The 27,355-nt window shown below is 39.2% G+C and overlaps 2 protein-coding genes across 4 annotated transcripts; one reads left to right on the forward strand and one right to left on the reverse strand.

Annotated features, from left to right (window-relative positions):
- The first annotated feature begins 7,769 nt into the window (after positions 1-7,769).
- LOC140760089 (uncharacterized) lies at positions 7,770-13,969 on the forward strand. 2 transcript variants are annotated; one of them, XM_073096896.1, is made up of 10 exons: positions 7,770-10,530; positions 10,691-10,881; positions 10,959-11,030; positions 11,126-11,278; positions 11,356-11,519; positions 11,599-11,746; positions 12,849-12,971; positions 13,047-13,134; positions 13,225-13,445; positions 13,572-13,969. In XM_073096896.1, exons 1-9 carry the CDS (start codon positions 7,941-7,943, stop codon positions 13,410-13,412), a joined length of 3,717 nt encoding a protein of 1,238 aa, XP_072952997.1. In that variant the 5' UTR covers positions 7,770-7,940; the 3' UTR covers positions 13,413-13,445; positions 13,572-13,969. The 2 variants fall into 2 exon arrangements, with proteins under 2 accessions (XP_072952997.1, XP_072952996.1); XM_073096895.1 differs by having other exon boundaries at positions 13,225-13,388.
- A 3,460-nt stretch (positions 13,970-17,429) lies between these two features.
- On the reverse strand, positions 17,430-20,795 carry LOC140760569 (homeobox protein knotted-1-like 3). Of its 2 annotated transcripts, none has more exons than XM_073097576.1 (6): positions 20,298-20,795; positions 19,307-19,427; positions 18,398-18,591; positions 18,199-18,330; positions 17,936-18,072; positions 17,430-17,847 (listed from the first exon to the last, which is right to left on the reverse strand). In XM_073097576.1, exons 1-6 carry the CDS (start codon positions 20,610-20,612, stop codon positions 17,844-17,846), a joined length of 903 nt encoding a protein of 300 aa, XP_072953677.1. In that variant the 5' UTR covers positions 20,613-20,795; the 3' UTR covers positions 17,430-17,843. The 2 variants fall into 2 exon arrangements, with proteins under 2 accessions (XP_072953677.1, XP_072953676.1); XM_073097575.1 differs by having other exon boundaries at positions 17,430-17,855.
- Between the last annotated feature and the right edge of the window lie 6,560 nt (positions 20,796-27,355).

Consider the following 27,355-nt stretch of genomic DNA (forward strand, 5'->3'; position numbering starts at 1 on the left):
TTTGGAATCTCTTAAAATTTAGATATGTTGTCGTTCTGGAAGAGGGCTTTTCAACAAATCTTTAATGTCGAGGTTTGTTGGCTAGATTTGGAGATATTGTTTGAAAAGTGACTGAAGGTCGGATAGAGTAGGCCTATGATTTGGAGATCTCTATATTTGTAGATTCTATGGTGGAGGTATGGATTCCCAAGTTTTGATGGAGTGATAGGCTGACGGTGATGGGGTGGCATGGTGGAATGTTTGGGAAAGTATAAATGGATAGGATGTCAATTGAGTGAAGAGAAGAGGGAAAGAAGTGGGCTGCCCCTAAGAGATTAGGGTGGTTGGTCGGTCGATAGAGTTAGAGGCGGTGAAGTTGGCTACTATCGTAGGTCAAGAGAATGAGAGGGGATAAGGAAAGGAAGAGAGTAACAAAAGGAGATCAATTCATTCCATTCATGCCTAACTTGGTTACACTCCACAATATTTAAGGGAGGTAACCAACTTAACCCAACTAGCTAATTAAATAAGACCCAACTAATTAATTAAACAACTTAAGTCATAACAAACTGAAATTGAAATTAACTAAAACTAAGCTAAGATAATTAATTTGATCAGAAGAGTTCAATGCCCCCAGATATGATTTGACCTGACTCGGTTTACATCATATTCATGTTATTCTACTAATGATAGTGCTCTTTGCTAAGCATTATGCTCATTTATAGTTGATATGTGGTGCAAATTAATTGCCATCATGACAGAAACTTGGTAGCAGCTTTATCCATTAGGGCATTAGGCCCATCTTTTTCTTTTTCTTATGTTGTACTTTTTTTTTGCGAGGTAAAATTTTCTCTTCCCAATCGTCCTTCAATGTACTCTTCCTTGTTGCCCACTCAGATTGTCTTGTAGCTGCTCCAATTGCCAACTCGCTCCACTGGTTTTCGTTTTCATTAGCCACAGTTGGACATCTTTCTCTTCCTCATCACCCACATCGTTTGCTTCCTCCACCCTATCTCAACTGAGTAATTCTTGGCTAGGTCTAGCCGAGAGGGTATGGTAATCAGTGTGTGCCTTTGTTGGACTTAATGTGGGTGACGAAGTTATGCTCATTTGGTCCTTTGGCCATTATTTTTCTCTTTTTTATTTTATATTTTTGTGTAGTGGCCTATATTGTTGGTTGGAGATTCTCCTCTGGCTTTTGGGCATTTGCAACACTATGCACTTATAACTATTAGATTGTGATGGAGTCGCAAGCTGATTTTAGTTCTTTTGTGCTTATGAACTTCTAAGGCTGTTCTTCTTGTTATATATATATATATATATATATATATATATATAGGGCATAGGGCTTGATACCTTGACTTTTTTTTGTTGAGATACTTTACTTATATAACAAGTGTGGGTGGGAGTGGCAATTGAGTCGGGATAGTCGAGTTCGAATCGAGTCGGGTGATAATAATACAAACACGAATATGACTATTTATTAAACAAGTTAAAATTTCTAAATATAAACATGATCTGTGTTAAAATAGGTTACATAGGTCATAAACGGATTATTAGGTGGCACAAATTATATAATTTCATACAAATTATTTGGGTTATAAACAGTTTTTAAGTTATAAAACAGGGTTTTTCGAGTTATAAACATTTTTTTTTCAAGTTATAAATGGGTTAGTCGAGTTATAAACACAAATCCGACTCATTTAATAATCGAGTTAGATAGATTAACTAATTTATGACTCGAACCCGATCAAACTAAATCCAAACTCATTTAAATATTGAGTTAACGTGTCGAGTCATCGGATCATGTCGAGTCATCGGATCACGTCGAGTCATCGGATCACGTCAATTCTTACTATCCCTTAGTATAGACCTTGTGTTAAAAGGTCGGTGCTCTATTTCCCCCTCTTACTTTATATATCAAGTTGTCTTAAAAGAGAAAATCTCTGTGTATAGGCTTTTCCCTTACAAAAGAAATCTAGAATTTTGCTATTCTTTTTATAAGATAGAGTTTCACTATTTCTTGTGAAGATTTGGGATGCATAAATTCTCTCTCTTCGGAAAGGAATAGAGAAGACATAGTACTAGATCTAAATAAAAAAGTTTGATGTAGAGAGCCCATTTTTATTCTATAGATAGGTCAAAACTCGCTTTTACTTCTTCGTCTTTTTTGAAATAGAGTGCTATATTTAGCCTAACTCCTCACCCAGCTACATTAAGGGGGAGTCCAAAAGAAGAATTTTACATAGATCAGGGTTGATTGGTTCATCCAGCCCAATGAAAGTAAAATTTGATTCAAGAGTCCCTGGCTAACTGCCCCGTCAACCACTCGATTTGCCTCTCAGAACATGCACAATACGAACCTTTCTGAATCTTCTCAGGAGGCCTCCACTAAATTCTTAATTTTCCAAGGACAAGTTTCTTTCTCCCGAAGTATTCTTGCCAGCCCAACGGAGTCCAAATCTAGGATGACGTCCATATTTGGCTCTGTCGTGTGAAGAACCATTCTGATAGCCCAAATTTTTGAAAAGATGACAGACTCCTTTAGGCATGGTTCCCAAGCTACCCACATTAGGCCCCCCTTGTCATTCTGGCGACCACGCCTAAACCACATTGGTATACTTCAACCGAGAATGCCCTATCCGTATTGATTTTGGTCTAACCTGAACCCGGTGCCACCCACTTGGCTAGCCTCCTAGCATTGCCTCCAGCTAGTTTTCTCCTTTCTTCACCGACATATTCTTTGGCTAGCTGTTGCACCTACATCACAATTGTCCTCAAGGTCGTTGGAGTCTCGCCAAAAATCATTGCATTACATTGCTTCCGCACTTTCCAAAGAGTTGCTACAACGACACCCCTTAGCCACCTTGCATGGCCCGCTTCCCTAGGCCAAGCAAAGGTATACATTCCTGTTCTACTACTAGCTCGAACATGTGCAAAAACGTAGGCATTGCTAGACTTATTTTCTGAACTTGCACCAAAAAGATAAATGGCTGTAGGTCTCACGGAAGAGCCCACACAATGCGTAGCTCTCCTCCAGCCTTGTGCACTTCGCTTGGAGGTAGCTTCTCCTCGGTAGCCAGTTCCAAGCAAGTTTCCAGCATAAGGTTCTCATTGTTGGAGTCGTCGGAAGCCGCCACCCCTCCCATCTACTCCATTACGATGGTGCAAGAGACGCGTAGATTGACCTAGCAATGGGTTCCCCTTTTGGATGCGACCACTAGATCCAAGTGTCAGGAGTGGTGGCAGCACCCGTAGGGAGCGAGAGGATATTAAAAGCTAGGTCGGCCCCCCTGCCTAGAGTAGTCGATCTAGTGACTAGCTGCAACCATCGAGGAGGTCAGCCACGACTAGTTCTTCCTCCAAAAGCGCCGGATGCATGGCCTGGGGTTGTTTGCACCACGGAACCGTAGATAGCTAAGGGGTAGTAGCTGCTTCTGTTGTCCAGCTATTGCCGATGAGCATGCGACATCCTAGTTTCAGGGTTACTGTAGTCCTGACTAGGGTTTTCCACACCCAAGAGGTGGCCCTCGGTGCCCTCAGCTCCCTGGGGTCCAAAGGCCATACTTACCCAACAAAAGTTGCACCCACAAGACTTTGGTCTGGTTTAATACTTTGAAGACGAGCATTCCCATCACCGTTGATCCGGCCATCCTAACCCTATGGATGCCCAAGCCCCTATCCTCTTTTGCATTAGTGATGGTATCCCAATTAGTCGGTGCATGTCAGGCCTGTTGACATTATCCTAGAGAGAAAAGCTCTTGTCTTGATCATGGAGGAGTTTTTTTTTTTAATTTGAACATCGAGGACTTTTTTTTTTAATAGCTAGCTATATTAGGCTGACCTATCCGCCTGCCGGGATAACGACCTCCTCCAAAACGAGGTTACATAATTCCATGGGGAGAGGGTCTGTCGGCCCCCAGACCCCGCTTACCACTTTTGGCCGCCCAATCGGCCACTTTATTCCGCTCTCGCCTTACATGACTCAGGCGACAATTTACAAAAGAGCTGAGTAATGCAATACACTCAGCAACTAAACCCCTAATTTCCCACGGGCAGCTGACTCTTTTCTGCATGATCCGAACTAACTCCAATGAGTCGGATTCAACTTCCACCTTGGCGTAGCCTACCGCAAGTCGCAGTCCCAACCGGAGGGCGTGCCCCTCGGTTCGTAGCGACGACTCACCCGCGGACGGTTCCCACGCTGCCGCTACCAGGGTACCGTCTGTAGCCCTTATTACAGCTCCTGCCCCTCCGAGATGATCCACCCCGGAGAACGCACCGTCCACATTGACCTTGATCCACCCCTCCGCTGGGCTCCACCTTGCCACCTGCGGCCTCTCCAGAGTGGACCTTGGCCGACCTTGCTTTGCATAGTCCTTAGCAAGTTGGACAGCTCGCCGGACTAGCATGTCAACATGCATCTTAGCGCAGCCAAAAACCCTAGCGTTACGCAACTTCCAAAGCATCCACAACGTGGATGCTATTATTGCCTTGCAGTCCAGGGTCTCCTCCGGGTCAGCATTCCAGGACGTGGTGATCCAGTCTTCTGTCATCATGGATGGCCACTCGTCACCCCATCATTGGCTTGTTGCCGGCGCTCGCCAGATCTCTTTCGCAACCCTGCACGTGAAGAAAAGGTGTGCTATACTTTCTCGATGTATCCCACACATGGCGCAATTCTCGTCCGTACCGACTCACATCGCGTAGAGGGGCGCCCACGTTGTCAGCCTCCCCCATAGCAGCTTCCGTGCAAACAGGCAAACTCTCGGGGCCACCCGCAGTCGCCAAAGATCAGTCCATCCTGCCCAACTGTCTTGACCCCTCGGGTTGATGAAGGCGTAGATGGATTTGGCCTTGGGTTCTCCCGCTCGCTCCGGCCACCAGATCCACCTATCTGACTCGGCCTCCTCCGTCAGCTCCGTGGTGCCAGTCTGGAAAGCCAGGTCAAGTCCGGCTTCCACCACCAGTCGGTCCGCCTGTCCCCTGGACTTAGCGATTAGATCGTTGACAAGCATTTCTTCGTTCATCAACCTCGGGTGCATTTGCCGTGGCTGCTGGTTCCATGGTACCGTAGATAGCCAAGGTTCACTAGCCGCTTTTGTCATTCTTCCGTTGCTTATCTGCTTGCGACACCCGCCTCGAATTGTGACCGTCGTGTTAACCAATGCTCGCCACACCCATGAAGCCCTAGTTGGAACGCTAGGGATCCAGGGGTTAAGTTCGCCGTACTTGGCTCTCAGTAGCTTCACCCACGGGCTTTCCTGCCGATTCAGAACTTTGAATACTAGTTTCCCGAGGAGCGCCGCCCTTGCCTCCTTCAACTTTCTTATCGCCAAGCCCCCTTCGGCCTTCGAGCTCGTCACCGTGTTCCAGTTCTGGAGGTGGAGACCTCGGCCTGCCCCGCTCTCCCATATGAAGGACCGGGCTTTCTTTTCTATTGCCTGTAGGATAGTATCTGGCAGCCACGTGCATCCCAACCAGTACGCCGGGATAGCCATGATCGTGGCGTTTATCAGGGTGAGTTTTCTTGCGGTGGAGAGAACCCCACGTTTCCACCCGGCAAGTTTCCTACCCACGCGGTCCACCAGCGCCTGATGTTCCCGGACTCTTACCCGGCGGTCCGAGATGAGCACACCCAGGTAGGTAAACGGCATGGTCGCCGGTTGGATTCCCAGGCAGTTGCAGAGCATCGTCTCCCTCTCCTTATCTATCCACCGGGGAAGGAGAAGCTCAGACTTCTCAAGGTTAACCTTTTGGTTGGTTAGCTTGGTGTAGTCTGCAAGGCACTCTTGGATACTTAGCCGCATTCGACTTAGTAGCTTGTACCGTGATGAGGAGGTCGTCGGCATACAGCAGGTGAGTGAGTTGGGCCTCTCCTTCCCGGTAGCCTGTTAGCTGACCGCGATCCACTCTCTCGTTAATCAGGCTGGATAGGTTTTGAGATACCAAGATGAACAGGTACGGGGAAAGAGGGTCTCCTTGTCGGAGCCCGTTAAACGGTTGTAGCCACTGTGTCGGGGTTCCGTTGATGAGGAAGGCAAAGGCCGGGGAGGAGATACAGGCCTCTATCCACGCGCACCACCGAGTCGGAAAACCCATTCTCTGGAGCGTCTCCATTCCCGCCTCCTAGTTAACCCTGTCATACGCCTTCTCCATATCTAGCTTGAGCATCATGATCGGCATCGAGGTCCTGTTGGTGGTCATCGAATGCACCACTTCTTGCGCTACCAGGGTGTTGTCGGCTATATTCCTTCCCGCCACGAAAGCCGCCTGCTCCGGCCCCACCAGCTTGGGGAGGAGGCTCTTCATCCGGTCAACTAGTAGCTTCGCGATGATCTTGTAGCTGACGTTACACAACGATATTGGCCAAAAGTCCTTCACTCTGGTAGGGTTTGCAGTCTTCGGAACGAGCGTGATGTAGGTTCTGCCCCATTGCGGCGGCATGCTGGATTGGGAGAAGAAATGATTAATGGCGTCGCAAAGGCCTTCCCCAATCTCCTCCCACAGCTTGACATACATTTCAGCTGGAATGTCATCAGGTCCCGGTGCCTTCCCCCTAGGCAGACTCCAAAGCGCACCTTTGATTTCCTCCCTAGAGATGGGCCTGACTAGTTGTTCTGCCTCCTCTTTCGAGATCCTCTCGACCTGTGGCCAAGACCGGCAAGTGTCTGTCTGCTCGGTGTTCCCCCCCCCCCCCCCATAACTGGTTGTATGTGGTTCTGAAGGCTTCTGCCACCTCTTCCTAGCTACTGACCCACCTCCCGTCCTCACTGAAAATGCCGGTGATACGGTTGCGATGCTGGCGGATGGTTGCTGTGAGGTGGAAGAATTTAGTGTTCCTGTCGCCGTTTTGCACCCACTTAAGTCGTGCTCTTTGCAGCCATTTGATGTTTATTTGCCTGCTAAGAGCTGACTTGAGGTTATAGAGGCCTCGCAGGCGGCACAGCCCGGGCTCGTCTAGTCCCGCCTCCGCATCAATCTTCTCAAGATCCTCCAGCTCTTGTTTGGCTTCCTTTAGGTTGGCTTCGATATCTCCCACTTTTTCCTTGTTCCACCTCCTCATGGCTTTTGGCAGCAAATCCATATTATGGGAGAAGAGCTGCATGGGGTCACCTCTCCTCCGGTTCCTCCAGACCTCCTCGGCGATGGTCACACTGGCTTCGTAATCAAGCCAGTAGAGCTCATACCGGAAGGGCCGAACATCGAGGACTTTTACGGCCAGAATTATTTCAATGCCTAAAATAAGAAAATCGCCGATTGTTTGCATGCCTAAAATATAGGAAGTTTCTAAATAAAAAAATTTGGCAGCAACCAATTGCTGCCAACTACTGGGCTGTAGAAATGTTCTACAACCTCGTTGCAGACGATCTTTTCCCATGGATAAGCAAAGCCGACCCTTCTAAAGCAACTCACCGATAACACTCTGCATGCCATCGTCCACGTGTCCTCCCCCCCTTATCCTCGTCCTCCTCTATCTTTCCTTAAAGCCCAAGTATTCTTTTTTATTTTTATTTTGTGTTTACGGGGGTCCTACCTGCTAAATTCCAAAACGCCATCTCAGCAAATTTGGCAGTAATTTCTCCAAACCTTCGGGGCCAGTGGATACTGGAACTCCTTACCATTCATACGTGCCGGGATTTTATTCGATATCCGGTAAATAGAAACTGGTGACAATAGGGATGGAGAAATTTCCTGCATTACAGAATGTGTATGATCCCATTTCAACTGAAACAATTTCTATAACTGTGGGGGTAGGACCGTGGTGGAAAGTTCTGTTACGCCATTTTCGTACTTCCTTTTGGACTCTTCATGAGTCAGAGAGAGGAGGAGAGGAATTAGAGAACGAAAAGCACCACCTTCTCCTACTTTGCTGTAGTTGTGGAATTCTGGGTTTATTGGCAAAAAAGGTCTCTCCTTCGAGGATTTCCCCAGGGTCAAAACCCTAGCCTCCTCCTCCAATGGCGGTCGATCCCGGCTCCGTTCCCAAAGATCTCCGGCCGCTAACCCTAAATCGGACGTCTCACCCGCTCATGCCGGAGACGCTGAGCCCCTCTCTTGCTCCGCCTCCGTGGGCCCCATTTCCATGCGGAGGCGGCGAGTTGACGGAGAAGGTGAAGCTCCTCTGTAGCTTCGGCGGCCGGATCCTTCCGCGGCCAAAGGATGGCGCCCTACGCTACGTGTGCGGCCACACCCGCCTCGTCTCCGTGCCCCGAGACATCTCCTTCGCCGGCCTGATGAAGAAGATGGCCGACGTCGTCAATGGCGACGCCGTCGTCTTCAAGTACCAGCTCCCCGGCGAGGATTTGGACGCGCTCGTTTCCGTATCATGCCCCGAGGACTTCGATAACATGATGGAGGAGTACGATAAGCTGGCTGCGGCGTCCCCCGGTGGCTCTGCCAAGCTTCGCGTCTTCCTCTTCACGCAATCCGATCTCGCCGACCAGAGCCTCGATCTCGGCGCCGAGGACGCCGGGCAGAGGTATATCGAGGCGGTGAATGGGGTGGAAGGTGATGGGATTGGAGGAATCATCCGGAGAAAGGAAAGCGTGGAGAGTGTGGCGTCTTCGACTCAGAATTCGGAGAGTACAGTTGGAGGAGAAGCCGTAGATTGCATAAATGAAGGTATGTCACCTCAAATTATTTCTAGTGATGCTGGTTACATGGGTGTATGTTATCCTGTGGGTGGTAATTTTTCGGAATTGGGGTTGAATTATGGTCTTCAAAATCCAAACTTGGTTAGGCCGGAGCAGACTCCGGTGGTTCCATGTATGCCGCAGGCTTATATAGATCCTTACAGAGTTCAGTATATTAATTCTCCACAAATGGGGTTGGCCGGTGGCAACCAATTTGTAAATGTAGTTCCTTTATCAGTGAATTCATATGTGCCTGGCGTTCCTATCTTGACCACAGCCGCTATGCCGGCATCTCAAGTTAGTTTACATATGGATCCTAATTTAGACAAAGCATATTTTGGGAGGCCATCGCAGCTTCCAGGTGATCAGAACCAAAAGGTTTTGCAGCCTCTGTCACAGCTCCCACATTTGGGTCCTTCGAACATTCAAGAACAGAATGGTGAAAGATATGGAATGGGCTCAATGTTGCCTCCTCCAGCAAATGCCCCAGGGTTCAGATATGACGATTGCATAATGTGTCAGAAAGCTCTGCCTCATGTTCACTCGGATACATTAATGCCGGGAAATGCCAATGCATCTCCAGGCAATTCTGTAGTCCCAGTGTTTTGCAGTCAACATTCAGAGTGTCTGATCGAGCAACCGAGTCCTACTTCACACAGCAGAGCTTTAGGTGACAGTGTGGCAGAAGAGAAGGTTGAGAGCCCCATAACCACCGCTCAGTCAGGGGGGTACGGATTATCTCATATTCCAGAGGCACGGCAGGCCAGCAGAAGACAGGTTACCATTGATCCCCCAAGAGTTTTGCTTCACAAAGATGTTATGGGCCTATCAGGTGATGCACCACTATCAAATGGAGTGGTTCTGGGGAATCTTCCAGGGCCTCATGTTGAGGACCCTTTTCAACAACAACAACAACAGGGTTGGCAGAACTTGCAACCGTCACAATATCCGGTAAAGCAGGTAGTAGTTTGCAAAACGATTGGTATTGATGCTAGTCCAGTAAAAAATTTTAATTCGCAGACAGTGGATCCTATACAAGATTATGTTTCTGGATTTACACATGACTATGCAAGAGCTGTTGATGCAAGAATGCAGGCGCTTCATGTGCATCCTTCTGGCAATCCTGAATTAAATGGGAAGCAGAAACCCATTGGTTCTCACATTGGTGCTGTTAGTCAAGTGAATGTTGATAGCCCTTCTCTGCTTGTACAGAGTGGCCATAAAGTATTACCTCAAGTTGGAGGGCATTTACATGGTAACACGGTCGCAAGTTCAGTGTTCATCCCTGAAGAAAATCGTGCTAAACCTATTGAACAAGTGCCATCTGCTTGTCCTAGTGTTGCTGTGGTGCACAAAGATCATCCTGACAGAACCCAGGAAGCAATCACGATAAGGAACCATAACCCATTTCCGCACAGTTTTGACTTTGAATATGAATCATCTGATCTTAACGAGAGTTTTCCTGCAAGGCCTGTTTATTCTGGTGGTGCAATTCCTGTCTACAGTGGTGGCTCTACAGCCCCTAATGTGGGTAAAAAGGATGAAGCTTCCCAGTTACGTCCAGGGGAGATGCTTGACAACTTATGTGCCCCACCTAGTGCCAATGCTCAATTTCTATTGACAACTATTACTGGTCCAACTCAGCCTATCGAGAATTTTCAGGAACCGGTTTCATCAGACTCTCTTTTCTCCAACCATGATCCATGGAAAGTTCTAGAGAATAAACACTTACTGCCTGCAACGCCCGGCAGATTGGTGAATAAGGAGTCAGCTGTCACAGTGGACTCAATTATAGATCATTCGGGAGCTACCAATAGATCAACTATTGTTGCACTGCTAGAGGAAGGTAATCTTCCCTGCATGCCAGACTTTCCTAGCAAGGAGACTATTTCAGATCCAGTTCAAGTCGCAGAAGGTTGGTTGACTTTCTTATTTATTTATTTATGTCTTTATTTATTTACGACATGGTAATGTGAATTACAATTCAATGCATTCATGCAATTGTAAATAAAATGAACTCTTCAATTAAATATTGCAAGCTGTATCTTTTCTAAATTCTTTGCTGAATGACTCAGGAGAGGACAGTGTTAAGTTGCAAGCTGTTGCTGAGGGTGTAGCAGCTTCAGTTCTTCAGCCATCTGTGTCACCTGATTCTAGTTTCTTTTCTCATGAAGCTAGTCAAGATAATTCTCCATTTGATAAAGAAGCAGGTCTTCTTGAAGATAACGTATCTTCAAGAATGGCTTTTGTTGATCCTAAAGTTGAGGTGAATCAAATTGTTCTTTCTTCTTCTATTATCACATTCATTAGTTCTGATAGGTAGTGACATTTGTTTTAATTTAGGACATAAAGAGCAATCCATCAGACAAGACAGGCCTTGGCATTCAGATGGTGGATGACATTGGGCACCTCCAGGTTGTTAGCTAGCTTATTTGAGGATTGCTGGCCCTACTCCTTGTGGGTAATCTATACGGACTTATCTTCTTCACTTGTTATGGCTAATTTTGTAGATTATAAAGAACAGTGATCTTGAAGAGTTGCGAGAACTGGGTTCTGGAACTTTTGGCACAGTTTATCATGGGAAATGGAGGGGTTCAGAGGTTGCAATTAAAAGAATAAATGATCGATGCTTTGCTGGGAAGCCATCAGAGCAAGAACGCATGGTCTGCCTCTGCCATTAACTTCTTTTCCTGAATTCTTATGTTCTTAATTTTTATAATTGTGCCAATAAACATTTTAGAGGACCGACTTTTGGAATGAGGCCTGCAAGCTCGCTGTTTTGCACCATCCAAATGTTGTAGCATTTTATGGTGTTGTTCTTGATGGCCCTGGTGGATCTGTTGCAACAGTAACAGAATACATGGTTAATGGTTCTCTTCGACAGGCCTTGCAAAGAAATGACAAGTAAATATTTTATTCTCATGGCCCTTAGACCTGTAACCATTTTGGGCAACTATTAGATGCTGATTTCTTCTGTCAGCAGGGTACTTGATTGTCGTAAGCAACTCATTATTGCAATGGATGTGGCTTTCGGAATGGAATACTTGCATGGGAAGAATATCGTACACTTTGACCTGAAAAGTGACAATTTACTTGTCAATTTACGGGATCCTCAACGCCCTATTTGCAAGGTACTTTATTCTTGGAAAATGTTAGCTATGAAATATCTCTTTTTGCCATTGAGGGGCTAATATTCTGGATATTTTGTCTGCCATCGTGAAACTATTAGTTCTGGCTTTAGCAGAGGTAGCATTTTGGTAATTGTCAAAAATGCTATGATGAATGTCATGGAGCTTTCAAGTCATCTAAAATGGAGTCAAAACTATTAAGCAGTCTTCTTTGATACGCAATCTTACATTATATTGACAAGATTTAACCTTTCTGAATCTGATTAATTGCTGCATACTTGGATAAGTTAGAATCAGAAGTTTTATCAGTTCAGTATGAATAGTAGCAGTCCTTCTAAACTATAATGATCCACTAGTTTTGACTTTTGACAAGGTAAAGTTGTTCTTATTCAATTTTTCGTTATTGAACACGTTTGGTTAACACCAAGAGGTTTGCTACTCATTAAAAAGTGGGAGTCAGTTAGGATGTCTATCATGTGTCTCTCCTTTTTTATCCCATATGTTCTCATAAGATGTAAAAGAAAATCACAAATGTGATCAGTTGCTTTATGTTCGGATGAGATAATTATTAGTTGAAGTGACTAACCTTCCTTTTTTTCGAGATTCTGTCTTATCCTTTTGGTCTTATGCTGACTACTTGTGTCCTTTTCCTTTTTGCCTGCCTGATAGGGGTATATATTCTGAATAAGGAAATACGACATGCTTAAGCACAATTCTGCACATTGTGCTTTCCCTTGCAGTATCATTTATCAAAAGTGTTGAACGGATGGGGTTGATGTTATGTTCTTCTAGACTTCTCAAAAATCTGTCTTTAGGTTTTACTCCTAGGATGAATGTCCAGCTCAAACGATGCCAACATTATTGATGGACCACACTATTTGCACCTACTTCTACAGAAAATGTAGTAGAAGAATTAGAGATTTTCCTTTCTTGAGAATCCATCAAAGTTTATAGGAAATGTGTTTTACATTTACTCTTTACATGTATCTTTTGCATATTTAGCAGTTGGTGAGGGATATACCATGGTTATATGCTATTACAACATGTGATGGAATGAGCAAAGTTGCATGGCTTCTGATGTAACCATCTCATTTCACTTCTGTAGGTTGGTGATTTGGGCCTATCAAAGGTCAAGTGTCAGACCCTTATCTCTGGTGGAGTGCGAGGAACTCTCCCTTGGATGGCCCCAGAGCTTCTCAATGGCAGCAGTAGTCTTGTATCTGAAAAGGTTGGCTTAGCTAACTTACATGAATGTTCCTTTTTCTTCTATTTTGTTTTCTTAGTCTACTCCATGTATTTGTAGGTTGACGTTTTCTCCTTCGGAATTGTGATGTGGGAACTTCTTACCAGAGAAGAACCATATGCTGATTTGCATTATGGAGCCATCATAGGTCTTACTTGTTTGTGATGATTTTTTTATTTATTTTTAATGCCTTCTTCTCCATATCCGTCTGTGCTGGATCTGATTGATTCTCAAACAGGTGGAATCGTGAGCAATACATTGCGACCTCCGGTGCCCGAGTCATGTGATCCTGAATGGAGATCATTGATGGAGCACTGTTGGTCATCCGAACCGTCAGAGAGGCCAAGCTTCACAGAAATCGCTAACAGGTTGCGGTCCATGGCAGCTTCTGTTTCCCAAAAAGTACAAACTCAATCACAGAAATGATATATAGGAGTCACTCACTCTGTCTTGCCAAAGGTGTTCTATGACCTGTTTCCTCTTAAATTTTTAAGATGAATCACAGGTCCAGTCAGAAATTGGATACAAAATAATTCCTATCTGGCTATAGTGTCTAACACGGTATGTTGTTTTTTGCTTTGCTAGGGGAAATTTAGAAAAGCCTGCTCTATATGTGAAGCGTCTGGAAAGCTTAATATGTACATGGGGCATCTTGGTAATCTGATAGCACTAGCTTGGAAGCTCATACCTGGAACTACATTGTAAATCTTAATACCTCCCATTACTTGAGCAATAATATTCTCAAGTCTTTATGATAGAATATGACTGAAAATTCTACTAGTGTTCTTGGAGAAAATCCACTTAAGCATCTCTTATACAGTATGAGTTTCTTTACCCATTTGAGCACTATTTTCCTATTCTCCCAACTGGGCTTTGTAAGTCAATCAGGTGGAATTATCTTCCTATTTTCCCTATTGTAAAGCTTCTAATCTTTGCTAAGCTATAAAAACCATCTCTCTCCCTCTCTCTCTCTCTCTAGATGATGCTTTCTTTTGCTACCCAAATTGTAAGTGATGCAAAGTCTCAATCTGAATTTTTTTTTATTTACAAAGAAAAATATACAAAAGAATATTTTATACCAAATAAAAGAATGAATCAAATACATAATTAATTCACTCCCAAGACTTGAATGCTAATTTCATCTCTCTCGGCTGCCAAATCCTTCCCCTCATCAAAATTCAATGCATAGCTCCTGAAGCTATAACTGAAGACCACTTTCCTCCTCTTCAAATGTTCTCCGTCCACCGCCGCCGCCTTCCGCCATCTCAGCCGCGCTACCGACTCCGAGAGCTGCTCTTTTGCTCTCTGGCTTCTTTGCTTCCACCATTTCTCGTCGTGGGTATCTTCATGCACTAAAGACCGATAACCCGAACGCCTCGGGTTTTCAAGTCGGCATCCGAAGCACAAGAAAGTAATGCAGCGAGGTTTCGATGCAAAAGTTTCTTCGAGCTCGTCGTCGCGGAACGCTGCTTCTAGTGTTGTTTCATGAAGATTAGTCATTGGAAAGAGAGAGATATCGATCGCTTGATGAAGAATGCTTATGGAGAGTAGTGGGTTTTATAGAGAGAGAGAGAGAGAGGAGAACGAGGGAGATGATGAGAGATTCAACTAACCGCGTAGACAAATCTAACGCCCATTTGCCGGCCTACTTCGAAGAATTTTCGTAGACATTAAAACAAAAAGAAAATTTTGTATATATCACCTTGCATTTCCATAAAATTATAATTTATATTCTACATCTTTACTATTTATAAATCGAACCCTATAATTTAGCGAATACGTGCAAAAAAACACTCTGAGTTAGATTTAAACTAATACAGCAGAAATACTTTACTTCTAAAATGACTAAAATATCTTATTTCTAAACTACTTAAATACTTTTAATATGAGAATATATTCATAATTTTTATAGTATAGTTTAATTTAACACAGATATTTAGTTAAGTTTAACTTAACAAATCTAACAGCAAAGTAATTTCTACACATACTCACTAAATTATATGACTCAATCTATAAATAGTAAAAATATAAGGTGTAAATTATAATTTTGTTAAAAGAACTAGCCTAGTTTGAACTGATTTCCTTGGTCAAGAAAAGGCAGTCTCATTCGTTGTTTCTCCGGAGGAGGAATTAGTCAAGCAAGCTATTTGCCAATTTTAGTTAAGATAAGGCAGTCAATCAACCCACCAAGTTGTTGACTCGTTGGCAAATAGATTACGTTTGGCATCAAATTTTGGAGTTCTTGACCCAACTCCCCAATCTTCCAAACTTTATCTTCGTCCAAATAGATAACCCCTAAATTTAATACCAAAAATACTTCATTTTATCCTACTAAATTGCTATATTTTATTAATATTTTATCTAAGAAAAGAGAATGCTCAACGGTGATTTCATCGGACAACTAAAATAAAATTAATAAATTATATAAAACGCTGATATGATTAGTATTTTATTCCGTTAACTTGTAAATAAAAACACTGAATTTATGGATATTTTCTATCTAATGATAGCTATAATAGAATAAACTGGTTTTAGTATTAAATTTAGAGAATAGTCTATTTCGATAAAGAATAATCTGGGATATAACCTAGTTTGAACAATAATAAGCGAGTCGATCATGAGTCAGCATTTGAGTTCAAACAACATCGGCAGCTACCTAGGAAAGCGTAATGGGTATTTTATTGATATTGATGAATAGATAATAACATTGATGATGACCTTTGACTTGATATGAATCTTCTAGATCATTTGCTTTTATAGAGTTTTTTTTTTGACTATTTTAAGTCTGCCAATTTATTTTATAATTAAAATAGCCTAAATTAGTGCAGAATTTCAATACAAAACTAGGCGAGTTAAAATAATTACTAATAAATTGTTGCCTTGAATGTTGCTAAAATTGAGAACTACTTATATAAAATATTTTCTCTCATAGTAATCTTCTGAGTAGTTTTTAAATATCCATGTAAGTTTTTAATCAGTGACTTATATTTAAAAATCATAGTTCTAATTAGTAATATTTTAACTCACCGATAAAAAATAAATAGTTTGGGATGGCTAGTTTGGTCAAATATTTGCATTTTTTTTACTATGATACAAATAAATCGATTTAAACTCACCGTTCCATTCAAATTAGCCAAAACCACACTTCCTTCGGCCATGAATTGAATTTATGAAAACGGGTTAAATTAAATTCGACGTACCTATTATATATTCATGTTTTGTAAGATATAGGTTAAGATTTTCTTTTGCATCTTAATATTTGAATTTATGTATGTATCTCAATAGTCTATATGAATATGGATATAAGTACATATATACTTGATATCTTAACAAATATGGTAATTAAGTTTAGTGTTCATATGTTTTATGATTAGTAAATTACTATTTATTCTTTATTCTAATTCTAATTTGGTGTTTAGTTGCGAATACAATGATAAGTCCTCGAATAAAAAAATGAGATAAGATAGTGTTTAGCTGTAATAGTTGGAATGAGGAACAAAAATGATTAAATTGATCTTATATTATTTTTTCTTAGTTTAATATAAATAGATATTTATTATTTCGTCTATTTTTTAGAAAGATAGGAAATATGTTTAAAATTAAATATTAAATTATCATTTTATTTTACAACTATCTTATAATTTTATCATGATTATTTTTACAATTCTTGGCCAAAAATTAACTTAACTTAATTCATTATAATTTACACAATATAAATATCATCCCAAATAGCTTCACAAATTGACATTTCATATCAAAATATCCATCATATAGAAAAGTTGCTGTCTTGAAATAAGTGGATTCTATAAATTTTATCCCAACCAAAAGCTAAATAAAGATATCCGAATAAGGGATTTTATGCTATTTTCTTATTCCAAACTCTTATTCTTTAGTTGCCATAAATTTTATTAAAAGTTTATTACAAAATATTTTGTTGGTTTTTATTTCTAAAATTTAACGCATAATATTTATGCAACTGAGTAAGTCTAATTTTGTGTTTAGAAAAATAAAAAATAAGTATTATTTAATATAAATAATAATAAAAACTTAGAAATTCTAGCTTGTGAGGCATATAAAAACGCAATTGCTATAAAAGAAAATGATGCCTTCTATGTAGGATTACTTATCTATGTCGATTAGTAGTGATACTTCTCTATAAGAACCGCACTTCCTCCGATCAAAATAATATATAGAGAAAAATATAAAATAAAAACTAAGGAAGAGAGCTAAATAACTCTTTGATATTGTTGTTGTTAACTTTTCAGTCTCAAACACTTGTAACTCTTAAAATTTATTCAGCTCATTAACCATTATAAATTAACCGTTACAAATCTATTAAAATTCTTGTAAAGTTTGAGTTTGAAATTCTTTTCATTACTAATTTCAAATTGATTTTAAGTCTGAAATTAACAACATATGTCATAGAAGAAAAGCAAACAAAAGTAAGCTCTAAACAGTGTGTATGAACCAATTTCACCAACATAGAAGAATATAAAGTCATATTACAGCAATTACATAGTAAGCAGCAAGTAGTAAATAGCTATGTTGCAACATACGCATCCACCTTTTCTATGCAATAATATGTTACTGTAGTCATACAACTTTGATGTTTTCACTTTCACTTTAACACTGAGGCTTCTTACAATTGGATGCTTACATACCTGTAAGACTGCTACAAGACTAGAAACAACTCTACAGCTATGCTGCAAACTTATATGGATCAGAAACTTATACATTATAGTTTCTCCAGATCTGCGGCAATCTTTACTGAACTATCAAGTGCACAGCAATAAAGCTTTCAATGTTGAGTGCTTTAAACCACAAGTCATCATCTACATAGCGCATTCACTGTTGATATCACCTGCATTACTTCTCGTTCAGATTTATATATGAATGAAGCTCTTTTACTATGCAAATTTTTCTGGAAACACATATGTGTTTTGGTTTACCCTTTTCTTTTACTTTTTAATGCAACGGAGGATGATGGGTTGCTGTTCCAGTTCCTCTTCCTTTGATTAATGAACCAATTGTTTATCTGCTTCAGCTGCAATCCGGTTTCTTGCACTAATCTCGCTTTGTCATCTTCCTGATTAAACCAAAAAGAATGGCACAACACAAGAATGATAATAAATAAAAGGGAAAAAGACATCAGCCCTAAAATCCAGGAAAGAAAATATAAAGACAAATTGACTATTAGAAGGCAAATGCTTACTGTTGGATAAGGCCATTTAGAGTGAGATTGCCACCAAGCTTTCAGTAGAGATGCTGTGTCACCAGGGAGTTTTCCTGCCCTTCTTTTCCGTAAGATCTCTTCTCTAATGTCCACAATCTTTTCTTTGTAACCCTACATATTGAAAACATAATTGGTAAATTCTACATGGATAAAGAGCTATAACATATTTCTTCCAAACCTGCTTCAGCTCATGCTTCAGCTCTTGTCTGACGCGCTCTATCAAGGAACGCTCAGTTTCAGTGGGAATAAGAGGACCATATCCCATGCTGTCAGATCCATCAAAACCTTGATCAGAAAAGTTGGTATCACTATCTGCCTGTTCATCCTCATCATCAGACATTGTAGCACCTGTGCCTTCACCAGGAGAGACACCTAAGCATTCATGTTCAAGAATGACGACTTATTAATCCCCCATTCGAATCACAATATCTGACTATGAAGAGTGCACAATTGTATGTTAAGTTGTTAACAGTTCAAATCTGTCAATGAAGCAGTTACTCCTCATTAGTCTGCCTAGAGCATAAACTAAATCCTTATTAAGCTACTCAAAATACCATAAAATAGAGAAGGCTTAAGATTTGAAGGCAGAAAATTCTGAAGTACTTATGTCTGTAAGTCATATATCAAGAGCCAGGAGCACTATAAGCCATGTAAATTATGTAGTGTTTTGATGCCAAAACTAAGTCTGTACAGGGTTCACAAAGTACAATCCTGAGTTGTCTAGGTAAGAAAAGGATAGATGATTCCAGAAAAAAAAAAAAGAAATCATTGCAATGATGTAATAACTAAACCAAAATTGCTACATGGAGAAACAGAAGATCATCGCAACTAATTGCTTAAGCTTTTAAGTTAATAAATGAATCAAGACTTCTTTTACTGAGATCGGATTCCATTTCCTCGGTAGGACGCTACCAGCATATTAGTACAACCAGAAAAGCACTGGTAGTATTGACTATTGACAGTAAATAGATATTAGAGTGGCATTAAAATGCATAAAGCCATAAACCAATAGAAAATTTGTTAGAAATATAGACCAATATGTGAACAGTCAAAATCGAAGTCCCAATAATAGAGAGACAAAACTCACCTGTCAGGCTCTGCAGGGATTGCTCAATTTCCCAACAAGCCATCACAGCTTCCATTGCATGAATACGAACATGCTGCTGTAATTGCTCTTTAAAGGAACAAAGGAGCAAGACATAATGTGTCTATAAACAAGGAAACAGACTTCAGTGACTACATTATCCAAATGGACTGCAGCAAATATCAAGAGTCTCTACTTTCTATAATGACAGCATAAATGAAATAACAACAACATTATCTATGACGCAACGGGAAGAGAAAGGAATAACCTATATGGTATGAAATACAAGAAAGCCAAGCAACTTTATTATACTTGGAAGTCACTTAGAGTTGTCGCATATAACTTGAGTATATGCTCAATCATAGTAAAGTTCCTACAAAATATCTTCCATTCAGCTATATAAGATGGCAAGAGCTATAACAAGACTAAATGCGACCCATTCCATAAGAAATGTAGTCAATCACCATGTTGCATAAAGTGGAGCACCAAAAAAAAAAAAAAAAATTTGACTTGTCGCTAGTTATTCATTTAAATCAGGTTCTTATAGTTTACCAGTTGTAAACAGAGTAGGTTTTAGTGTAAGCAACTTGGCTGTTTCTTATAATTAACAAATTCCTACCATGCCATGAGATCTTACACACTAGTCTTCGTTATCAATTCAACATTCTTCTCCAGACCTCAAATAGATCTGTTTACTTGTATACAATAAAATAAGGCAAAATCTCAAACTATGTGCATGATAAATAGCAGCTTAGCCCTTCAATAATTACATAATTAGGAAAAGAATTTGACGATCTCCTCAAGAGTAGCTCATTTCTTGCTCTACTTTGTATAGTTTCTTCACATTACCGTTATTTAGCAGATCTAGAACCAAAACCCTCACCCAATTCCCAAATTAACCCTTTTGCTTGGCAAAATGACAACGAATCGACCTCAATCTCTAACTAAATCGTGTTTAATTACGAGCATAGAGACAGCGAGGTTGGGATCTAACCATGAATTGGTCGAGCTCCTCGTCGCCGGCAGCCCCCGCCGCGAGGGCCGCGTACTTAGCGACGACGTGGTGCGACTGCGCCAGCTGCGCGTCGATCCTCGGGAGCTGGTCCACCGGCGTGGCGATGCGGAGGCACGCCACGTGCGCCGACAGCAGCTGCTCGTACAGCGGGTGACGCAGCACCGCCGCCTTCTCCCGCGCAGCCTCCCCGGGGCGCCACGCTGCACCGGCGGAGCCTGTTCCGAGCACCGCCGGGTCATCGTCCGACACTTGTTGCTGGTCCGCGTAGTGGTGAGGGTGGTTGTGGAAGGACATCGCGGTCAGTTTACCGCCACCGGTTTTCCCGACTCCGAGGTCGGATTGGGTGTTGTGAGGGAAGAAGAAGAAGTAGAAGAAGAAGAAGAAGAAGAAGAAGAAGAGAGAGAGAGAGAGAGCTTTAAAAGTTCGATAGCACGAACAGCGTCGTAATAGTATAAGAATAGAAGTCACAAAGTCGAAAGAGAGGAGAGGAGTCTCTATATATATAAAATCTTCTTCTTTCTTTTTTATGTATAGCCTTCTAAATATCTATCTAATTATTCTTAAAAATATTTATTGTTTACAGTTTACACCCTCTTCTTTAGGATATTACAGCTATTATATTTTTAATAAGCTATAAATATAAAATACGCTCTAAATCGAAAGTTATATCTAACTCCCTCTATTTTGAAGATATTACAAACAACTCCAAGTTTCTACAAGACGTGACGAAAATTACAGTAATAAATAATTCTATTTATGATCTCCTACCCCAAAATAGAAAACCTTATTATTTATAATTTATCTAAGAAATAACTTAGGTGGTTAGTTGGAGTTTGGAATGATATTTGATTGAAGTTATATTTTTTTAATAATAAAATAATAATTAAATTTTGTCGATAAATATAATATTTTTTTTTTGCACATATATTCTTAAAAGTTTTCGTATTTATTTATATGTCCTTCTAAAGTTAATTTTCAAATTAAGTCACAATAATTTAATAACAAAAATATACCCTTAACTAAGAAAAATTATAAAAATTAGAATAAGGATATGTTCACCTAAATAGTTCAAATTTTATCAGTAGGGTATCCATAATAAAAAAAAAAAGAATTTAAGAGGGTATATTTGTAAACACAATTTGCATAAGTATGATCAATAAGTATAATTTTAAGTTATATTTATCTCAGGTGAAGAGGGTGTGATATACTAAAATTTGCATAAATATTTTATTCTCATTTAAAACTAATACACCAAGTCTTCAGGTTTTCATACCGGCATTGTTTTTAAAATAGATTATTTACAGCAGATATTATAAGAGGATTAAGAAGAAATATTTTTGGCTCAAGTCTTAAAATAGAGTCTCGCTTTTCTTAGAGGAGAGTTTTATCGATGGTAGAAAATTCAAGTTTTGGACTGACATCTGAGCGGGGATTGTTCTTTGGCAACTAGATTTCGTAATTTATTTGATGTGGTATGAGATGATGATATTCGAATTGATGATGCATGTATTGGGAGCAACTTGACATCTTTCCTATCGTAGAACCTTAATTGGAGCAATTTTTATTTTTATGATTATCTAATTATCAAGTTCAGATAGGTGTCGACGCCAGCCTTGGCTCTCTGCTAGGGTTCGGTCGCCGCCTTCTTACCCTCGACGGAGGGGTTTTTCGATCAGCCTTCACCTCTCTCTAGCTGGATGCTAGGGGAGGGGAGGGGCTTCTTCTTCTTCTTCTTCTCCCCATAGAGTTTTTTTTTCCTTCTCTTCTTCCTTACCTCACCGATCTCGAGGTTTGCCAGCCCTTGTGCAGCCAGTGCATGAGTAGTGGAGACAAGCTGCTTAGGCCAAGCCTTATCATCGCTTTCTCCTATGACTCCAGCCCTTTTTTGCCTCCAACTCTATCAGAACGTCATTTGGTCCCTCCATCGCCTTAGTCTTCAATGGCACCTTCCTCCGCCTCTTCTTTGCCTTCTTCTCCCTCGGAATCCTTCTCCTTCCTCTCAGTGGCATAGCCTATAACTCGACCACCCCTCTCTATTCATCATCTCTAGCAATGGTTGAGCCTATGTTCACTCATTCCAGTTCTACTTCCTTTAACCTCACTCTCCACTACTGCCTCCGACCCCCTGTGCCGTGGTGACCGTTGGCCTCTCCGGTACCTTAGAAATCCTTGCAGCAACCATTGTTTGCCTCCTTCTGCCATTGCTATCTTCCTTAACCGCCCACCCTTTTGCCAGGTCTCCAATGTTGCGGCTAATACCTGGTAAGGAAGCTACCATGGCTATCAAAGGTTGGTTGCCCTTCCGCCTGGTAGTGGTCCACCAGTCACATAGCTAGTTGTTGTATAGATGCTGACTTGGGTTTCTCAGCTAATTGTTCGAGCATGATTTGGTGAGTTGTTTGGCCGGTGTTGTCGAGTTGTCTATTTCTATGCATGTTGGGTCTATTTTGGACGAGATGAGCCATAGGATGCCGACCCTTTGATGAGAAGCGTTTTCTATGCAAGTCTTTTCCAATTGTTCTTATTTGCAAGGCGGCATCTCAAAACCAAGAAAGAGGCTTGTTTTAGAGTCGATGTCCCCTCCGAAAACTTTATTTGCATAAGTACTAAAATTGTTACAAGCTATTACTTTGAGTCTTTATGTTGATCAATCTGTCTTTCAGCTAAGAGTGAGCCTTGTTTTAGGATTTTATCATACCACCCCTTTTCATTTGTGTATCAAACTGCAACTGCTTCTTTGAGCTTAATAAAACATCTATTTACAAACTTTCGTCAAAAAAATGCCCAAGATTATCATAGAAGCCCAAGATTGTTAAATCCCTGTAAAGTTGTCTAAGCAATGGAGAAATCATAATTTATTGAAGTTGTCAATCCGGCCCTTTGAAAGTGAAAGCCTTGTTTGTAATAATAAGATTTTTGATAAAAGACAATCTTGTGAAGAGAAACTGGGGTGGCAATCTGAAGTGCTGCTACTGTGTGAATAATGAAAATATGTCTCATATGTTCTTGAGATATGCTAATGTTAAAAGGATATCAAGGAGGCTAAAAGTTATTTGGGGAAATTTTGCTATCCCAAAGGCTTTTAGTGACATTTAAGCTATTGATTAATATAGAAGAATGGCTATGAAGAAAAAAACAAGGGTGGAAGATGTGGAGGGCTCCCTATACCTAATGTATCTATCTTGCATGACAGAAACATTAGAATTTTTAATTCTACAAATCAAAGGAGGAGTATGAGGAGCTTATACATTGAATTAATTCTATGTTTCTATACTGGATAATGACAACTTGTGTGGTGGCTCAAAAGAGATCTAAATTGATGTTGCTTGGGGGCAAAAACTAGAAAAATTAAGAGATTTATTTATGCCTAGCTTTTGAGAAGTTGTTATTTATATTTTTAGGGGTCGAAGAAAAATATATACAGTAATAAATATATATTTCTCTAGACGTTGTATCAAAAGAAACAAAAAGTATTGAATGAATTAGTACTTAATTTATTACAATCAAATAAACCTAAAGATATATCTATTATAATCAAGTTATGCTGCAATTGGATAAATGAGAGGGAGAGATCTGAACTGCGATCGGGATCGGATAAATATAAATTAATAAATAGCTAGTAATTCTGAGAGTATGTAACTTTTCTTATCAAAAAAAAATATTAAAGTGTATTTTATAAAAAGTCTTAAAATATAGGTGGCAACATATAAAAAATAATTAATTATATTTTTGACCTCCTCTTGTATAACAAAAAATATTTAAAAAAATTGACTAACTAATTTGATGGATAGAAATACTCTTACTTTCTTTTCCCCCTTCCTATTAGAATTGGATTTTGAAAAACAATGTAGAGCTAAATAATTAGAAAAGTTGACATAGAATCCATTATTAACTTAGTGGACTAAGGAAAAAAAAGATAGAAGAATATGGAAGAAAGATGAGTGCATTTTATGTCCATCTATTAAGTTAGTAAAAGTTTTAAGACCATTTCTATGGGAATCTCTAAGGCATATTGACAAAGGGGGACTCAGTGATATATTTAAATAGTTTAAGAGTGTATCTATCTTACTTTTTTTTCTTAATTACATGTTTGGTTGAGTGGAATAAGTCCCTTTTATCTAGAATAAACTTGTTTTATTCTGGAATAAGTATGCACCATACATGGAATATAGTTTTGAAATAAGTATAATGAACTAAACCTCATGTTTTGGAATCTCTCTATTTTATATTTTGGTTGGAATAAAATTTTTTGAACAACTAATTAATTTATTCTAATACCCAATTGACTCATTTCTCCAATCTATAGTTTAGATTCAGATTGAATAATGTAACAGGACTATAATATACTTGGTAGTATAATTAAAATATATTTATAGTATAAAAAAAAGACTAATATGGGTTGTCCATTTGTAATGGTATTTATATTGTGTAAATTATGAGGAATTAATCAAATTATTCCTTGGCAAAGAATTATAAAATAATAACAAATATCCATTTACAATATCTAGGAAAAGGGCAATAATGTTAATTTAATTAATTTATCTCTTATTCCAACTATCAGAATCAAACACTATCTTACCTCATATTTTTATTCTGCACTTATCCACCCTTTCATAACCCAACACAAAATTAGAATTGAAATTTAAAAAAAAAATTTATTTCAAAATAAGTCCTCATTTTGTCCCAATTCCAATTGTATTTTTTTTTTAATTTTGTAACCAAATTGGTTCTAAGAGGTAAAGTGATTCAATTGGTTGGTTAAAATAATTAATACATAATCTTGGTTATTAAGTGAACTACTCACTCTTGTTAAACTATTAAACAGTCTTAGTAACTCTACTCCTTGGATGGTCTATTATCCAAGAGTACTCTAGGTGGATGACTCTTCTAATTCTAATTCCAATATTTTTTTTATTCTGTAAGTCGCTATTCACGTGTTTCTTATTTTAGAATGCAACGTATTATTCTAGAATAACAGCTAAACATCAGAACATCGTAATATCCCTATTCTGAAATACAAATACTTTTTATCAAAATTATATTTTATATCGCATACTAACCTAATTATGAATTTACTCTTGATATATATCTCATCAATATACTTTCTATTAATTTAAAAAATATATTTCTCATAATTTATAAAAAAATTAAAATATTTTTTCATCTTCCTCATCACTTTATATTACATCAAATATAAGTATTACACTCTTATTCTAAAAATAGTTATTTTCAGAATAGATTTTTTATTTTGATTGTATAAATAAAAATTCTTATTCTTATTTCAACCCTGTCCAATATGTGAACGAAACCTAGCCAAAGTAGGCGAACCTAAGACCTCGTTTATTTTAGGAATAAGGTCAATTCTGCGATAAACATTCCTTTTTTGACAAAAATCTACAAAAAGTATTCATCATCTTTATTCTGAGAATAATTATTCGTGTATTTGCTTGTATTTTAAAATAAGAATATAGTAATTATTTTTGATGTGATATAAAGTAAAAGAAAAGGATAAAAAAAATATAATAATTTTTATAAAATTACCATAAATACTCTGATTTGATATAAAGTAAAAGGCAAAAAAAAGTGTGTAATTACTATTCGAATGTTTACTGTTAAACCTAAAATGAGGTCTTTATTCTAGAATGATTATTCCTGCGTTCACTTGTATTATGAAATAAGGATATAATAATTATCTTTGATGTGATATAAAGTAAAAAAATATAAAACATGTATATTATTTTTTATGCAATTATTATAAATATTCTTTGATTTGATATAAAATAGATTGATGAGACAGATATTAAGAGTAAACTAATAATTAAGTTAGTGTATGATATAAGATATAATTTTAATAAATAGTATTCATATTCAAAAACTAAATTATTTTTATGTTCTGAAACAAATAAGAGAGAATAGAGTGATTCAAAAGGATGTCCCCGCGCATAATAATAAAAAAAGTAGGGACCAGAAAGCAATGGATAGACAAAAAGAAGGAGAGAGAAACGGGAAAAGGAATACAAAGCGAGCAGCGTGGTCCATTCCGGAAGGGTCACGAGGACGAGCGGTGTCAGGGCAAGGCGGGGTCCACCACTGGTACGACACCATAGGGTGACGTGGCGTTACGCCATGGGTGGGTGTCTGTGTGGGGTTGGCGGAGGGGGGGACCAGAGAGAGAGTGACAGACAGACAGAGAGCGAGCACTAGACGAGGGCGGAGGGACAGTGATAAAAAAGAGAAAATAATAAAATAAATAAATAAGTAGGGCGGTGGTCCCTCACCCTCTCCGGCTACTACGCAGCAGGCGAGGGGCCCACGCCAATTATTCCACCTCTGCCAAGAGGTCCATCAAAAGATACTCCAAAAGGACGACCACTGCAACCGGCAAAGAGGGGGAGTACCCGAAACAGTACCCTAATCAAACAACTCGTACCTGCCACGTCGATGAAAGGTGACCTTGTCTTCAGGTAATTCTTGTGAAGAGTACCTCTGATGCCTTACCAAAATACCGTTGGAAAAGAAATCTATCCAATAACACCCTACCTTTTACTTTTATTATCGTTTCACACCTACCGTACAGGGCCCCTACATCAATACAACATTACACTCTAAAATGACCATAATACCCTTGAATAATAATTTTTTTAAAAAAATATTAAGGTAAATATGAATTGAAAATTAGATTTTTAAATCACATGAAGGATATTTTTAGCCATATTATAATTTATTTTTATAAGTAACAAAATATTTCTCTATGTAGGTAGGTAGTAAATTTGTATATAACATCCTGTTTTATAATGTATTATTATTTATATCTTATATTTTTATTATTTATAAATCGAGACATGTGATTTAACGAATATACGTAGAAAATACTTCGAGTTAGATTTGAATTAATATTATAAGAATATTCTATTAAATCAAGATATTTTATTTTTAAAATAATTAAAATGCCTTTAATATGACTTGCTTGATAGTATTTTCGTAATTTTTTTAGTATAGTTATTTAACTCAGATATTTGATTAAGTTTAACTAACTG

This window comes from Typha angustifolia, chromosome 5 (genome assembly GCF_048772165.1).
Source record: "Typha angustifolia cultivar Huaian chromosome 5, ASM4877216v1, whole genome shotgun sequence".
Classification (NCBI taxonomy): Eukaryota; Viridiplantae; Streptophyta; class Magnoliopsida; order Poales; family Typhaceae; genus Typha; species Typha angustifolia.